This window comes from Triturus cristatus, chromosome 8, assembly GCF_964204655.1.
Source record: "Triturus cristatus chromosome 8, aTriCri1.1, whole genome shotgun sequence".
NCBI lineage: Eukaryota > Metazoa > Chordata > Amphibia > Caudata > Salamandridae > Triturus > Triturus cristatus.
The window spans coordinates 772236330-772255169 of NC_140591.1; the positions used below are offsets into that span (position 1 = coordinate 772236330).

General features: G+C 43.7%; 1 protein-coding gene across 2 annotated transcripts in view; it reads left to right on the forward strand.

Annotated features, from left to right (window-relative positions):
- PHKA2 (phosphorylase kinase regulatory subunit alpha 2) overlaps window positions 1-18840 on the forward strand; it is a 687190-nt gene that overhangs the window by 95611 nt on the left and 572739 nt on the right. For both annotated transcript variants that reach the window (XM_085622210.1, XM_085622209.1), the window contains exons 3-4: window positions 1572-1730; window positions 3174-3221. In XM_085622210.1, the coding sequence (XP_085478336.1) occupies window positions 1572-1730; window positions 3174-3221 (207 nt within the window). The remainder of the gene's footprint in view (window positions 1-1571; window positions 1731-3173; window positions 3222-18840) is intronic.

Genomic DNA, 18840 nt, shown 5'->3' on the forward strand with positions numbered 1-18840 from the left:
ATGGACTTGAAGCTCCGCCCACTTCCTGCCCATATTTTTAATTGGCTTGTGTCATTGTTCTTTGTAAATGCAGGCCTCTGATTAGTTAACAGCTTGTTCGATAGACCCTTCTTAGTATTGCCTTCTCTTCCCACGAGGACTGGCCCTTTTCCTTCTGTTGTTACACAGTATGTCTTATTTAGTCTGTAAGTACTATTTTCTCTAATGAGTTTCTCCTACTGCAGGCTCGACATGCTTTCCTGCAACATTCAGCGCACCATGGGCGCTTTCACTTTCCAAGCAGCTCGGGACAATGGCGGACGCTTCTTTGAAGTGAAATTGGTCCCGTATTTACAAGAGTTTGAGCAATTGGCATTGTAAATGACAATGCCTTTAATTTATGTCAGTTATCAAAACAGATAAATAAAAGGCATTGCAGTTTACAATGCCAATAGCTTAAACACTCGCAAATGCGAGACCTATTGCATTGCAAATGCTTGTTCTCTTTTCTTACAAGGTCTGCCTGGAAGTCCTATGCAGCATCAAGCATTGGCAAAGACAATAGGTCTTGTTCTAAGGCATCGTGCAATGGGGCTTTGACCTTGAATTATTCTCCACACCTCAGATGTGGACAACTTTCTATTCACCTTAATGGGATTACCCGCTTAAATACTCCACGTGATCTGCAATTTTGAGTCAAAAAGTTAACATGTATGCATTTGCCACTGTAAAGACACTATTTTCCCAGACCCTGTGGACTACCCTCCCTAGATACACTGCACAAGTTCCTGAGATGGGCACAGTGGTATACAACCGCAGAACCACAGTTAAAACACAGCGGCACAAGTTATAATAACTTGAGATAACTATGGTGAATTTCAGTGGTTTTGTTTGCTTAAAACAGTACGTTTTAACTGACATTTTCACTTAACTATAACGTTTAGCCCTTGTTTTACCCCCAGTGAAAATATGTACACACACACGCATAAACGCACGCACTCACACACACACACACACACACACACACACACACACACACATACACCTGAAAAACAAAGATTAAAATGAAGCTATGGTTAGATTTATGGTACTTTTAAAAAATCTCAGAAATTCACTTAAAAACAACACATTTAAAATGAAGATATGACTACAAATGAAAACTGAAAAAACACTGACATTTGTAAGATTTAGTTGGAGCACAGTCCATAACTTGCACAAGAGCTATTCAAGCCTTAACTCACAAACCAAATTCAATTCTCATGATGCACCCTTTATTAAACAGATTCAATTACACATTTTGTAAATCTTCTTATAGATGAAATTACATATCACATTAACTGTACCACTTTGACAGAGGTCACATGAGTGAAGTATCATTAATTGGTTCGATTATGTGTTGTTGTTTAATTACCATTTGCTTTTCAGTGTTGTTAGTTATTTGTATAAATATCGTGATGTCACAAGCATTACATTTGGTGTGCTTCATGTAATAATCATGACTGTTTCTGTGAATGGGCCTCATCGTGACCTAATGGTGGTATTAAAAATGCACAAAATGAGAAATTATTTTCTCTTGTTTCTGTTGTGCACAGAACCCAGTTACAGGCCTGTTGTCTGCAAGCAAGGAACAGAAAGATGCATGGGTTCGAGACAACATCTACAGCATCCTGGCTGTTTGGGGTTTGGGCATGGCGTACAGAAAAAATGCAGACCGCGACGAGGATAAAGCCAAAGCATATGAGCTTGAGCAGGTGAGCCTGGGTAGCAACTTTGGTGCTCAGGACTGATTCAGAAAAGTCAAAAGAAAGTTTGAAAAGCGTCAGAAACTTGCGATTGTGGTTACTCCTACCCCTACATTTGAAGCAAATAGCCGATTTTTTTGGTGGGGAAATTTCTGAAACAAATCCGGAAGTAGGCTTGGGAATCTGTGGCAGTTGTACATTTCAGGAAGCATAAATATGATTGATTTGTAACCAACTGTACAATTCTCCACGAGAAGATAAGTTTAATGTAGATGTGCATTGCACATTAACTTTACTTGTTTCTCTGTACGTGGACCCACTCAGGAAAACCCACAAACCATAGGCCCCAGTTTGCAAATGTGGAAATTTGACAACACGTGTTGAATATCCTCATCGGCAAATGCAAGAGTAAACATGCTCTTCCTGATTCAGTTAATAAAGATATAGCTTTACCCTTGCAAATATATTTTGTGCATCTGTGTTGTTTATTACACTGATATATTTATCCAGTCATAATATGATCACATTTTCCATTTTTAGAGGATCTCAAATGTTAAAGCATTTCCTGTTGGTTGTTGTTGCGTGCCATCTCTATAAACGACACGATAACCTGTAATATTAGTCCTTACACTGTGTCTGTTCATTTTTGTTTTTTCAAATACATTTTTATGAATGCCTAGATGGATGTACAAAGCAGGAAAAATCACAAGCAGTGTAATTTTGAAATTGGGTCGAAGTTCTGAATCCTCAGCTGACTTTAAGTCGCCTACTAGGTATAAAAAAACGCTTTTACCTTCGAGGTAAGCTGACAGTTTAAGCTGATTAAAGATTATGAAGTAATTATGAGGCATACACCTTAAAATAGATTTTATAGCCTTCTGAGCTATCAATGCCCAAACAAGTTGGGACAAGGCTGAGGCCTAAGCTTGGCTTCTTTACCCAAATATTTATTTGTTATTTTGATTGATGTCACTTGCTTGGGCCACATTCTGTAGCTGTTATCTCCATTACCAAATATTATTCAGGATTTTCTCCACTCCATAGTGTAGCTCGTTGAATATCCTTATTGATCCCTAGTTTGAGCAGGGCTGGCACAAGCCCCAGCTCAGCTAATACAGCAGGCTTAGCATGCCCTCTAGTGGTGTTGCCAAATTACTGAAAAAAATACCCCAAAAGTCATCTTTTCAGTGTATGACAAACTAGAAATAAAAGCGTATGTTATTGCAATCCCAATGTCTTGGAAAAACACCTCGCACATTTTGTTTCTCTTATCTTTATATTGAATACATTATGAAGGATTGAATCCTAAAATGCGAAAAGGTTAGAAGAGGCTTCAGCACTGAGGTGGAAACCCCCATGAGACAAGAGAGTAAACTACTATGTATTGGACTGTGGTCGGAATCTAAGTTTCTGATTCATGGACCTTACCTCTGTGTATTCTTTCTCCCACAGAATGTTGTGAAACTAATGAGGGGACTGCTGCAGTGCATGATGAGACAGGTAAGATAAACCTGATAATCAGATCTTTTCGCTCTCAACATATTTCATTCTATGAATACAACAGTTTTGTGTGGTAATAAAAAAGCTGAATGATTGGTGGTGACACATTACAAATGTTTGCCATGTAAGAGTCCGGTGTCTTGAAAATATGTAGGATGAGGCGGAAGAGGTGTGGCGGAGCGGCCAGGGCGACAGACACCGGAATCTGGGCATCACGGTTCGATCCTCGGCACCGGTGGCAGATTAGCCCAGCACCATGTGACTCTGGGCAATAGCTTGCTTAATCTTCCCAACAGCCCCCAGCGCCTAGAGACCCTTACGGGTGATTGTTCGCTCTTTACAAATGTGGATATTATTATTCTTATGCTCTTATTATTAATTTTTTTTTACACATTGCCTAATTGATGAAGAATCATGGCTTGTCACCTTAACGGAGAGTGTATTTGTTCAACACTCTGTTTTATGCTACAGAGGGCTGTTAGGTTGGAAGAAGGCCAAATCATTTGTTTCAGTAGTACTTCTCAGACAATACCCAGCTCATAAAAGCTGGCAATCCTGAGTCTTCCATACTACTCTGTGTTGTCCTACGGAGTCAGGATTTACCTCTTAATCTGTTTAAAGGGATAGTCTTGTGAATGTCACAATTGGTTTTATAACTCAGCCAGATATCACCAAAGTGACATTTTGGAACCCATATTGTTGCCTATTGATGATGCAAACTGCAATAAGAGCACAAACGTTTTCAATTCACTGGACAATCCCTGTAAACTTTAAGGGGCTAACTATGAGTCTGGCTGTCCGAGGACTGCCAGACTCACAGGGGCGTGGCGGTGGTGGTCCAACCACCGCCGCACCAGCAGTCTGATGGCTGACATTTAGGACATGGGACAAATTATTCAAAATGTACTGATGTTTGGCACATGGTTGGGTCAAGTGCCTGTCTGGCATGATCAGTAGGAGGTGGAGGCATTTGTTTTATAAGCACATTACATCAGTCAAAACCCCAACCGCGCACAACCAGATTGCTCTGAGAGAGCATCAGCTAGCCTTCTGATACCGCCCAGTTGGTTCGGACAAATAGAGCAAGCAACAGACGGACCAACAGGTAGGCTTATAGACAGACTGATAGATAGAAACACATATAAAGTGCTTTAACAGCCATTCTTGTTTCCAGGTCCGCATCCTAAAGCCCAGTTCACTTTGGATGATAATTGCCTGTTTCTGCAAATAAGTTTCTAAACTCTTTCATGACACATTCTACAAAACTGTACAGATTGTTGTTGGGACACTGCAGAGCCAATGGTGGATACCATGAGGCTGATTTAGGGGATAAAGGTAAGGTGATATTGCCCAAGACAGGCAGAAGTACCTTAGTCGTTCGTCCTCTGTCTTCTGCTGCACTATTTACAGGGGGAGTTTTAATGGCAGAGCTGCTGTTAGCCCTGCCTTCAGAAATTCCAATTTTGCCTCTAAGATGCCATCAAAAAAAGTAGTTTTACTCGTCACTTAATTTAGAGTGACGTTTGGACATCATTGCTGATGCCATTGATTTTATGTGTGACCTGTAATGAATCAATTGCAATTCCATAAAGTGCTTTTTTAGGCTTTGCCTGAGACAGTGCCTGCACTTTTTCTTGGAAGACATTTTGTTTACTTACAACAGGCGTAGAATCCGCCCATTACTTATCATTGGTTGGCTTCATTATCAGCCTTATTTGTTGGGTCCTGTTTAGTCAGCACTTGCTGGCTTCACTTTCTGTTTGTATGTTTCCCCATTCCCTGGAACATGGACGAAGTACTATTTTTTCTTCTGAATTCAGCACTTCGTAAACATGTATGTGTTGCACAGACGTGTGGGGGAATAGCAGATTTTATCCCCTCAGCTATCCATCACTTTCCCTACTATTGCACTGACTGGAGTGGGTATAGTAAATTGTACTCCGCTATCCAACATTTTCAACATTGACTGGAGTGGGAATAGTACGGGTCACTGACAAAATATCGACCCCCAAAATATTCTGGAGTGGACTTCCTGTACATGGCGGTCTTAGCAAGTCCCCCACCTCCATTGGCCTCCGCTATGGGTCTTGGGTGGCACATGTGGTGTCCCCCCAAACATCCATAGACCCTGTGCCAGGTACCTCATGGTACCTGACACACATGGTGCATGAATGTTTAAAACATGCCTATTTTTATTGTGATTTGTGCTGCTGCCTTATTCCGGGCTGCTGCACAAGCCGCAAAACAAAACAACATGTTTGTGAACGCTTGCACGGCAGTCAAATCGTAATTTGGTGGGTGGAACTGCCGTCTACATGACGCTCGTCCGACCACCATCATAATGAGGCCCTAAATTCTTAAATTAAAATTAACCAATAAATACAATGTTATTTATGTTTAAACAGCACAACAAAATTTACACAAACAATAATAAGTAATATATTTATAAAACATTAATTAACTATTTTTTACATTTATTATAACTTGAATAACTTTCTACCCTATATTTCTACACAGTACACAATACATATCTAAAATTAAATCTTTAAATGGTAATATTTACACATGTTACATAATTAACATTTATTGAACTATTAATAATAATTAACTATTATACAAATAATTATATTTAATTACCTCCTGCCCACCCTTTATCCATAAAAAACAACACACACCAAAAAAAAGAAGTATATTGCACTATACAATTTACATAATTACTTGTCAATTAATAATTAAGAATGATTAACGATGAATTATTAATTATAATTAATTTACTTCCCACCCACTAACCCTACAAAACACACAACCCGCACCTTAAAGTTTATTAGCAAGGTAAAATTAATTATACATTCAACAAATAATTGTTAATTGAATAAAAAATATTAATAAAAAATTAATTATTAATTAATTATAATTAGTTTCCTTCCCACCCCATACCTGTATAAACCCCACCCCGGTACCAAAAATGATTTTTTAAAAATTACATTAAATTTCCAAACTACTAAAAATTTTAAAACTATATTAAAAAAACCTTAACAACAATTAAACAAACATTTTGTAACATATACAATTAAAATACATACTAAAATACATTAAAATAATTTTAAAAACGATATTCTTAACAACGATATTTTTGTAAACTATATCAATGATTTCCATATTGTTAAAATCGATATTACTTTCCTTAAAATCGATATTCTTGACATCAGTATTCTTGCACATGATATTTGTGTGACGATATTTCAAACTCAATATTTCTGTCTCACAATATTTTTTTGATATTTTGTCTGAACACAGCTTTCAGTGGCTTATTTTCCGCGTTCATTCCTTTTTACTTTTCACCTTCTCCCCTTCTACTCTTTGGTGCAGCATAACAACACCAGCAGGCCACAGGTTGTTAGTATTGCTTTTAACAGTGATTTCAAAATACATAATTGCTATTTAGTAATCACTTGTTTAGTTTGTAACAAAGCGCTTTTTTGTTAGCGTTTCATATTTATAAAATGTCTTAGGAATGATTAAATTGTTTATGTGAAAAACAGGGTGTGTTTTAAATTGGTATATGTTTGCAAGATTACATGCTGAATAGAACATACTAACATGAAAAGAACATTATATTATAAATCACTGTTTTACTTGTTTGACCGGTCCTATTGCGCTTCCTCCTGTAGGGTAATATGTACATTGTAACAAGGATTATCGTACTATACCATGACAGGACATACCCTAACATACTATATAGTGACAGGCCATATAGCACCTTATTATGACTACGGTGGTCCATCAGACCGCTGTAGCCATGGTGGCGGTGCGGGTAACGCCCCATTACGACTTGGGCGGTCGAACCTCATTGGTACCACTACAACCCCCAGGGAATACAGATCCCTGGCAGTGTCGTGCAGTTTTGATGCCACAATATGCTTGGCATGGGCGCTGCGGCCCCTTAATGTGTACACTGTTGAAACTGCTGCGGTTACATAATTTGAAAAATATGTGCATTTCACCAGAATGTTGCTTTTCTATCGACGAGAACAGTAGAGCAGCATAATATCAAGATTTTCATAATGTGGTTATAGATTGTCTTCCTTCTGTTCGCTCTTGTTTTCACCTGCTCATTTCCCTTATTTGTTCATTTTACTTTCCATCCTGTCTCCTTCTACCCTTTGATGCAGCATAACAACACCAGCCTCCCACAGGTTGCTAGCGTCACTTTTAAAAATGATTTCACAAAACATTAATTGCTTTGTGTTATTGCTATTAAGTAATCACTTGTTTAATCTGTAATTTAAGTGCTTTTTTGGGATGTGTTTCATGATTTATAGGATGTTTTTGGCATAATTAAAATGTTTTATGCAACAAAACAGAGCATGTTTTAAATAGGTTTATGTTTGCACAATTATGGGTTGGATAGAACATTCTAGTAGGAAAAGGACATTATACTTTAAACTTTGGGTAGAGGATGTGGCCTTATGGCTAGAGCGACCAACCTTTACGCTGGGGAACCAGGTTCGAGTCTCGGCAGGGACGTTCAACATCCTGTGATTCTGGGCAAATCACTTAATCTCCCCGTGCCTAACAAAAAAAATGAATGTGTCCTTGTGTAACTCAACTGCTGCTCATGTAAAGTGCTCTGAAACCTTCGGGTCAAGTTCGCGCTTTATAAAACTCTGGAACCCCCCCCCCACACTTTTTTGTTTGTTTGGCAACTCCTATTGCGCTTCCTCCCGTAGAACAAAGATTACCATGCCATACTATATAATGCCAGGCAATACAATACCATAAAATGACAATTGACTTTCACCACTATGTCCTACTGAGCGACCTCAACTTCTACATTGACGACCACAACGGTGCCAACTCCACCGCCCTCCTGGAGAACCTAAATAACAATGGCCTCACCCAGCTGGTCACCGAACACATGAGCAAAGCCAGACACACACTCAATCCTATTTTCACCTCCAGCGACAGAATCAAGCCACACCACAGAACTCACCTGGACTGACCACACCTTCGTACACTTCACTATCACCGACGCCCAGCTCATCATCACTAGGCGTCAAATCTCCTCTCACCGCAGTTGGAGCAAGGCCACCAAAACTCAGTGGTCACAGGCCCTCAACATCTCCCAACCCGATGCCTCAACAGGCCTCGACCAGGCAGTCCAGAACTTTGCCACCTGGATCACCGACAGCGCCGACAGAGTTTCCCCACTGAAGCCTACAAAATCCAGCATGACCTCCAAACATGCCAACTGCTACAACCCAGAACTCAGGACCACCAAGCGCAACCGCCACCAACTGGATAAACAATGGTGCTCCACCAAGAACCCAGCTGACAGAGCTGCTCAGAAAACAGCCCTCAGCAACTATCACCAGCAAACCAAAAAAAACAAGAAAGCAGCCATCACCACTCACATCGACTCCGTGGCCAACCACACAAAGGAACTCTTCAAAATAGTCAAAGAATTCTCCAACCTTTCAGCCATAGAGAACATCATCCACCCCTCCCAAGAACTGTGCAATACCCTCTCAGACTACTTCCACAGCAAGATCACCAACATCTGCAATTTCAACCTCCAACCCGTCACCCTCAACCCCAACAACCTCAACCAGCCAGCAAACATCAGCCAAACCATTACCACCTGGTCTTCGCTCCCCTCCCTGACCACCTCAGCCATCATGTTTTCCATTAATTCCGGGGCACCCACCGACCCCTGCCCCACCACCTCTACAACCTCGCAATGAACCCAATCGACACGCTACTCGCCAACATCCTCAACACCTCTATCTCCACAGCAACCTTCCTGGATAGATAGAAACATGCAGATGTCACACCCCTCCTAAAGAAAGCTTCCACCAAACCCCAGCGATCTAAAAAATTATTGTCCAATTTCCTTCCTCCCCTGCCCGGCCAAAGTACTAGAGAAAGCCATCAACCAGCAGTTCAATGATTTCCTTTAACAAAACCATCTACTGGACACCTCACTATCAGGATTCTGTGCCAACCACAGCACTGAGACTGCACTGATCGCCACCTCAGACGACTTCTGAACGCTCCTCGGCCATGGAAAAACCGCGACCCAGATGCTCCTAGACCTCTCTGCAGCGTTCAACACCGTCTCCCACAATACTCTCATCAACAGACTCTACAATATAGGCATACATTAATACAACCTCAAGTGGAACACCTCCTTACAGGACGCACATAGAGCATCCAACTGCCTCCCTTCACCTCCGTATCCAAAGACATCAAATGCAGCGTACCACAATGATAATCCCTTAGTCCTTCCCTGTTCAACATCTATATGACTCTCCTCATAGACATCTTCAGATCCCATGGACTCAACATAATCTCCTACACAGACGACACTCAACTGATCCTCCCGCTCACTGAGAACCCCTCCAATGCTAAATCCAACTTCCCCGACGCCATGACCAACGTAGCCAAATAGATGAATGACAACTGCCTCCAACTCTATTACGGCAAAACTGAAGTATTGATTTTTGAGAAGAATACCTACCCATAGGACCACAGCTGATGGCCTGCAGAAGTCGGATTTACACCCACACAGACTGACCATGCACGCAACTTCAGCATCATCCTCGACATCCGACTGACTATGAAACGACAAGTCAACACAGTTGCCTTCTCCTGCTTCCACACACTTCGTATTCTTCACAGAATTTTCAAATGGATCCCTACAAAAACCAGAAAAACCTAGACCACCAGTGCCTGCCTGCTTGCCAAGGCCAGTGCGCCATGTGTGGAAGAGGAGAGTGCTTGGAGGGTGGAAGGTCCAGTGGAGGGATCCTTGTGAGTGGACTCCCTAGCGAGGTGCAAGGAGATGGTTGCTGCACTGATCGGGCCGTCATCCATGTGCAGAGTGAAGTCAGCAGCCCCATATGCCAGCATATGTGGTCGCTATGAAGACTGCCATACCTATGTGGCTGTAGAAGTTGGTGACCCTGTATGCCGCAAGGGACTTCCGTGCTGATTGCGTGACTGCCGTGCTGATTGAACTGTAGCCATGCGCGGAGTGAAGCTGTCAACCTCATATGCCAGTGGGGGCTGCCATGATGATGAAGTTACTGCGGTGCCAATACAGGCTGCCACCCATTTGTGGAGTTAGGTCGGTGACCTTATATGTCAGAGGGGCCACCGTGAAGAACATGGAACATTGCCTGGTTCGGCTGTTGTCTAGTGGAGAGAACGCCATGGAGACTTATGTGTGCCCGAGCCTTAACTGAGGGTCGGAACCGGAGTGAGTATCCCCTACCAACAGTGGGAAGGATCAGAGGAACTTACCATGTTATAGGAGAGAGTGCCTTGGGAGCCCAACCACAGGCACTGCTGAGCCATGAGTGCTACTCACCGTCCACAACCGCTGCCCTCTGAGATGTTCAAAAGTGACATGCCCCCAAAGACTCCGGTAGCCCGACCCCTGCAGGAGTAAGAACGATTGTAGAGCCAGAAGGCTCCCGGGAACTTGTTCTACCATATGTCGCTTTGGGCGCTGGAACACTTTTGACTTTTGGAAGAGTTGGAGTGGGACTCCTGAGACTTGGACACCTAGAGGGTTTTAACCTCAATACCGCCTATAGTAAATGGGGAATACCATCTACCATTAGCTAGAGGGAAGTGGGACTCAGGGATATGGCTATCAAATACTAGACCCTGATCTATTGGGGGCTGTGTGTATTGTTTGTGTATGCTGTATGTCACATTGTGTTTGTTTATAAATACTCATTTTCCATAAAAACGAGTATTTGACTGGACAAGCACTTATTGCTGCTGCTTAATGTATTTTGAGCTCTGATCCTGTGTTCACTCCCTTGCATCTATTCCTGCAGGTGCACTGTTGTACAACGTGGCTAAAAAAACACTGCAAAAGCTAATAGATCTTGCATTGGCAAGACCTATTAGCTTTGCTAATGCTTGTTTATCTGGAGGTGTCCCTTGGCCTCTCTAAATATCCTGTCCTCTGCCAGTGGGGGCGAGAGGCCAGGCAACCATTTCCCCCCTACAACCTTTGCATTCTCTCCTTTGGTGTTGCCTCTGTTGTTTTCTGAAACAACTCCTGTGTCGTTTGTACCTAAAGGCCTCTTTAACTCCTATTCTAGCCATGTAATGTTTTATACATTGCGTGTTGTTTGTTATACCTGGTATGACAAGCCTTTTGTTCTTAATTGCATGGTGTTAGTTTCTGTCATAGAATTTAATTTTTGTATACTACCTTCTTGTTTTCTTAAATCTTATGTCAGACGTTTGATTTTGCTGATGTTATAATCAGTTGTTGAGTACGCTTGGATCCCAGTCTGTTCCAGTCTTCACTATAAGAGACAATTCATAATTAAATAAGTGAAATTAAAAGTCCTGGTGCTGTTTAAGGTGAAAATATGTCGCAATCTGGCAGGCAGCAAAGATTGAAGGCACATGTAGTGGCATATTTCCCTTTACAAACACATCATATCATTAGCACTGGTTAAAACTTTGTATGATTTAAAAATTGCAGCCCAAGGGAGGTTTGGGGATTCATCTCCAGAATTATTTCAGGGATGGAGAGGCAGATAACACATTTGTAAGCACACTCAGCCAACTTAAATTCTTTTGCAAGATTTAGACTACTTAAAGGGTTGTCAGAATAGTTATAAGTCCCCCCCAAAGGATTTTTTGAAGACTTTCTACCTGATATTCCGCTATCCCCCACCCCATCTAAGTTACAAATACTGGGGACATCTATAACTCAGTGGGCTGAAATGCTCCAGGCTATGGAATGCGGAAATGACGTGGTAATCGGTATATGTGGCTGTAAGTACACATGGTTTGCATACTCCTGCCAGCTAGTGTTGGGTTTGGATGTGTACATCTAAATCACTCATCCAGTCGAGTCACTTCGACCACGGCACCTACAGGGCCTCGCCCTTCGAGGCCATTCTTCAGTCTGCATTAGGTTTTTCAAAAAATGCCTTGCTGGTGATGGAAAAGAAGCCCTTCAATTACCTCGCTGTCACGTGAAGTATTCCCAAGCTGACCTACATCTGTAATCTGTGTTTATCACCAGAACACAATAAAGCAGGTTGCGACACAGCCATTCCTTCCACTCCAAGAAAACCCTTCGAGACCTTCGAGCACTTGGGCTCGAAATGTTGCAGAGGAGCATTGAGGATACTCCAGACATCTTCAGTCATGAAGACATTGAAGAACACCCTCCGCCGCCGGCTGCAGAGGAAGAGGTGTTTTCTATAGAGGACAGTCTGGCTCTGACCTCGAGGGCGACCTGGAGATGGAGGAAGTTAAGCCAGCTCAGCAGTTGTCAAGTACAGTACCCCTACCCCCCAACACACAGTTTATCCGCCCAAAAGACATTTGGTCCCCCTGGAACAACATACAGAGGCCCTCGGTCAACCACCGCCTTCTGGTCATGTTCGGCAGCGAGTAACTGGTTCGGACACCCGCCTTCCAGCTCAGTGCCGAAATAACATACAAAGCCGAAGCCATCGACCTCAAGCACTTCGGTCCCAGAACTTCAATGGCTGCCTGCACAATCCTCAGTCCTGAGTCGACCATCACCATCGACGGACAATACTTCGATGCCGAGTGGACCTTCAGTGCCAAAACTGAAACCTGGCTCCAAAATCTTCAAGCTGACTTCCAAGCCCGATTCTGGCAGGCCACTGGAGCCCATTCTTCATAGACTCCAAGATTCCTCCACCACCAAAAAGATGGCTGTCTTTCCAGGAAGGTATGGATCCACCGGTACCGCCAAAACACCAGTAAAAATCCAACAAGACCACCGGTCCTTTGATTCCTCTGCCAGCCTCACTAAAACTACCACCACTACTAGATTTGCCTTCTCCACCACAATCTCTAGAAGACCCACTAGAAATGTCACCTCAGGGGTCTCCACAAGATGATACAGCTGGCTATAGTGAGGGGCAAGACACTTTTGGGACACTAACACAACCGACCCCAGGGATACTTATGATATTGATCCTCCAGGGGACACAGAATTGCAGCAATGATTAGATGTGCTAATTTAAAAAAAATGCATGTACAAAGCTCGAAGGGTTCTGCACAATATATAAGAACATTTGGGGGTGATTTTAGGGGGGTGTGGAGCACTTCGGTATCATTTACGATTTTGCAGATTTATCAATCTAATTCTATGTTGCAATGTATATTTCAGTTGGACCGTGTCAATTAGGATTTGCCTGTGTTTGTTTTCTGTATGAAAGTCAATAAAATGCTTGATAAAAAAAATACATAAATGTGTGTATTTTTCCAGTGGCATAGCAAATGTTCCAATGGCCCTATGCAAACAAGGACCGTGCCCCCTTCCTTCCTTTCAAAGTATAAGCTAGAGTCCCATAGTTTTGGTGCAATGGGTCCCTTTTGCCCCTTGGCCTCAGTGCCATTGACACTCCCATGCTACTAATAGCTACACTTTTGTTTTGCTTAAATGCATTATCATGAAACATCAGAAAATGTATCAAACATGGGCTAAGCCAGTCTGTCTGGCTTGAATTTTTAGACTTTAGCGAAACAGTTAAACAAATCCTGGTGCAGTGTGCAATTAAACAAAATATTGCTTTCAATTCACAGTGAGTATGTGGTATAAAAACGTAATGTGTTATGATTCAGTGTCCTTTTGGGATGTAAAATAGTCCCTAATGCAATGAAATGCAATCACTCCTTTGGAGGCATAATGTTACACCAAACAGCCAATAGCACATGGTTAGAAATAATTACTTTGCTGTGTGGAGTCAAAGCTCACTCAGTATATTTTTAAGCAAGGGTGTAGCGAGGCACTCGCTATACCAGCTTCAGCTGGGATTGTCATGAACAGTTTAAATAGTTGTTTATGACCCTTCTTAACTTTAATCTATGACTCGCAGGTCATAAGACAGAAATAGAAGATAAGAGATGATACTGCAAAAAAGAAGATATTATGACACAGTTGTGGGGTGGGGAGAAAGGGTGGCAATGGAACAAAATATTCTTAAAGAGAGAAGATAAAAAAGAGCAAATAAAAAAGTAAGCTAGAGCCAAATGGACTGAGGAGAGTGCAAATGAAAGAAAGAAGAATGGTGGAAAGGAGAAAATGGAGAAGAATGATAGAATCGGGCAACAATTCTACTAGACCATACTTAAAAGGTTCAGAATCCCAAGTTTCAGTAACTCGTAGTATTATGAGGTTCAAAATGGAGGTATTTTATTTTTCTGGCTTCTCTCTTGTTTTAAGGAACTGGTAGCTATGGGGTTTACAGACAGCTGCGCTATCAATTCCGACCTAAAATGTCCCTCTTCTGTGTGTGGCCTTCTGCTGCCCACATGATGCATTTACTCATAGTTTGCTGAACAAGGAAAGTGCATGCTGACCATCATGCAATGATCCCCTATCATCATACCTCATGCCTGATGGTTTTGTCATCTGCTGAGTGCCTTTATCTGGAAACTGGTAACTGTAGGAAATGGAAGGAGCATATGGTTATAACCCAGACAGGGGCAGCGACTGTTCCACACCAGCTTTTGATGTAAAGTTCCAAGGGAGGGGCATGTGGGGAATGGCTGCTGAGTTAGAGATCAGGGTTGAACAGGGCTTTTATTCCACTGGGCATTTCCCCCCCCCAGTGGGCTGGAGCCCTTGAAGGCAGTTTTAAAAGCCCAGGGCCACCCATTGTGATTCTGTAACTTTCCATAGCTCCCTGATAATTGCAGCAGGCACCGACAGGCTTTCAGAAAGAGAGGGAGGGAGGGGAATGTAGGGACAAAGCATTTAGAGAGGGAAGAGAGACAGACAGAGGCGAGAAGGAGGGAGAGAAAATGGATGGAAGGAAAGACAGATAGCATGAGGAGATGAAGAGAGCGCAGTTGGTTTGAGCATTTTTGCCACTGCTTTTTTTGGTTCCCCAATCCGGACCTGCTAAAGATGATGGTAGATGGAGGCCTTATAAGACTAATACAGGCTACACTGCCCGCATGGGCCAGTCAGCCTAATAAAGGTGTTATGTTATAACCTAAAGCTTGACATGGATCATTCTAATGAACACCTCCGCAGCTGGCTTCAACAGAATGCACAAATGAGGAAGTGGGTTTTCTTATTTCCAAGTGGTGGTCCCTATTGGTATGTGTATATCTAAATGTGTAGATTTCCATAAGCTTAGCATATCAGAATGAAAACAAACTGGGCTTGAGTGTAAGTTCTTGTTCCAGTGGACATTCTGCCTCCCATCAAACATCATTACCTGCCATTCATAATTGTGAGAAGTTGGCCTGGTATATGCTGTTCACTAGTTAAAGTGGACACCTTGCACCAGTACAATTCGACACTTATGGTAGTAGGTTTAAGACAACCTTTAAATAAAGCTATCCTAGTGGTAGCTGTGGAGAGCAGCCTTCAGGCAATGTCTTTAGAGGAATGTAAAGCAGCTTGTTTTACCTTAAAATCTCTTGAATTACTAAAGGAAAGGACACCACACAGGTATATATATCAAATATATATGTATTTATTACTAACCAACTCTCTACTAATCTCTTAATGAGATTAGAAGGCAGGAACATATGCACAATCAATGTTTCACAATAAGTTAAGCACAAATATGGCTGGGGCCCTAGGGGCATACCAGACCATATACTAAAAAAGAGACTTAAGAACAACGACTTGCAAGGGGACAAGGCCTAGGGCCTTCAGAAGCGCTGGGGCCTCACAAAACCACCCAAGGCAGGTAAGTAAAGGACCCACGGGAGACGCATGCAATGTGAGAACAGAGCCGCGAATCCCTGTTGACTTCAATGGAGCAAGTCGCGATTGGAAATTAAGAGTTTAAGGATACTTCGGGAGAGTTTACAAGCAAGTCACTTACGGGGTAAGTAGTTCTAGAGCCAACACCCACAGGAGCACCGTAGTGCTGGAGTTACCTCACCCAGGGAAGCCGGGTGCATAGGTGGCTTTTGGTGTCGGGTCGCAGCGTCGTTTTCAATGGGAGCCAAAGAAGACTTGCTGCTTGTGAAGACAGGAGAAGTGTCCGGTGGAATCCAAGGCTGGATTCAGAAGAAGGAAGACCTGAAAGCAGAGGGGACAGTGTTTAAAGTCACTTGGCAGTGACCAGGGGCAAGGAAGATGGATGCCCACAGTCGTCGGGTGATTTCAGGTGATCCATGGGTGTCTTGACTCTTCAGCCACAAGGTCCAGGAGGCGTTGACGATGACCAGGAGCTGGATTCGGCGTGTCCCATGAAGTCTGCAGCGTACTGCGGTGTCGGTGACCAGATTTGAGCCAACAAGCCTTGGTAACAGCAAGTCTCGTGGAAAGGAAAAAAAGTCAGTGGTGCAGACCAGCAAGGTCTGAGGGACTCACCCAGCGAGGGTAAGTCAGGGCAGGCCTGGAGCAACCACGGGAGCCCTTTGGAACTGTAGAAAAGTCTTCAGGGGACCCACAAGCCAACCGGCAAGGGATCACGAAGACGCCTCAGGAGGATCCACTCAACAGGGGCCCGCAGTCACTCTGGACGGGGTAGACCTCTGATCTTCAGAGGGATTCCCGCTAGAGGCTTGGACCACACGTGGTCCAATGCTCAGGTTCGTAGAACGTCGTGAAGGGGTTGCACTCGAAAATAGTGCACGGTACCCAGGGATTGCGGTTCCTCATCACTCGTGGGGTCCACTTGCCTCAGCGTCGCTGGGCACTCATGATGGCCTTGGATAAGTCAGTAAATCCTCTTCCTGGGCTGCAGGGACTTCGGGCTCCGGCGGAAGCGATGGAGTTTGCGACCGTTGATTGCAGTTTTTGGTGCCTGCCAAGCAGGGGAGTCACTCCTTGACTCCAAGGGAGATTCTTCCGTCTTCCAGAGGTAGTGGAATGTCGAAGGTCCGGGATTCGTCTTCAGAGTGTCGTCCAGGGGTATCTAGTTTGCAATGGCTAGGGTTTCCTAACTTATACAGAAAGGAAGGGAGGGACTAGCTCTATGACCCCACCTATGGGAGGGTCAGGGGAGTGGGTGGCTACACCCACTTCCCTTTGTCCAGTTTCGCGCCAGAGCAGGGGCAGGTAGCCCCTGAGCCGGTTTGAACTGGTGTATGCACAGAGGAGCCTACTGCTCCTCCAGTGCAGGACTTCAAAGCACTCTAGGAGTGCACCCACCCAGCCCCAATACACTAAACCCTGTCTGGGAGGTGGTCACACCTCTCTGTGACAGGATACCTATTGTTGGGCTTCCTCCACTGCGAGTTTCGGTCATCAGCAGGAGGGCATCCATTTTGTGATGCCAGGGCTCTGCAGGATTCTACTGTGCTTCCACAGTAGGTACATGTCTATCCCTCTAGAACGGTGGGATCATACTCCCACACCAGTTACTGGTGTGGGGGTATGATTCCAAAGCGTTTGACACCAAACACAACATGTTTTGATGCAGCCATTCTAAAGTTAGCATTTACCGTGAGGTTATAATGCACTTAAGAGTATATGGTTTGACCGCATTCACAAACAGCCCCAGAGAATAGACTCTGAGAGCTGCAGAGGGGCCCTGCTCAGACAGAGGCACCCCCTCACATGGAAACCAAGCACCCTGCCCTCAGGATTGATAGGGCCTGCCTTAGGGGTGACTGATAGGTTTAAATGTGTGTGCAGGAGAGATATAGCGAACCTATATCTCAGTGAGGAGTGCTAGCACCACCTCACCCAGGCTGCAGTAGCAGGCCTGTGGTGTCAGATTTAGTCTGCTTCCCAGGGGTGGCATAATACATGATTCAGCCCCTGGTAGGCCTGTGAAGTACCTATGCCCTTGGTACCTAAGGTACTATATACTAGGGACTCATTAGGCACCACAGTATCCAATCACTAGTGCACCTAATATGCATTCCATGTTGTTTAGAGAGAACAGAGAGGCTGGGGCCCTGATTAGCAGGGTCCCAGCCAGACTATAGCCAGAAACCAGTGTAGGCATCAGAAAAAAGTGGGGGCAACATAAGAGGCAGATCCTACTCTCCTATGCCCCCCAACGCAGGGACACTAAACTAACCTTGACCAGTGGAGTCTTCGTGTTCTAAGTGGAAATACCTTGAGAGTCCATCTTCATGGGCATCTTGGGTCCCAGGTCTATGTTCCACCGTATAGTCCATCCCCTGTAGGGAAATGGACCACCTTAAAAGTTTTGGGTTTTCACCTTTCATCTGTTTAAGCCATAGGAGGGGCTTGTGGTCAGTCTGAACTATGAAGTGAGTGCCAAACAAGTATGGCCTCAGCTTCTTCAGGGCCCACACCACAGCAAAGGCCTCCCTCTCTATAGCTGACCAAGGTTTCTCTCTAGGGGTCAGCCTTCTGCTAATAAAAGCTACTGGCTGGTCTTGACCTTCATCATTCAGTTGAGACAGTACAGCTCCCACACCCAGCTCAGAAGCATCTGCTTGGACAATGAACTTTTTGGTGTAGTCTGGACTCTGTAAGATGAGAGCAGTGCACATGGCCTGCTTTAGGTCTTCAAATGCCTTTTGACAGCTAGCTGTCCACTGAACCTTTTTTGGCATTTTCTTTGAGGTAAGATCATTCAAGGGGGTCACTATAGTTCCATATCCCTTCACAAACCTCCTATAGTACCCAGCCAGGCCTAAGAAGGCTCTCACC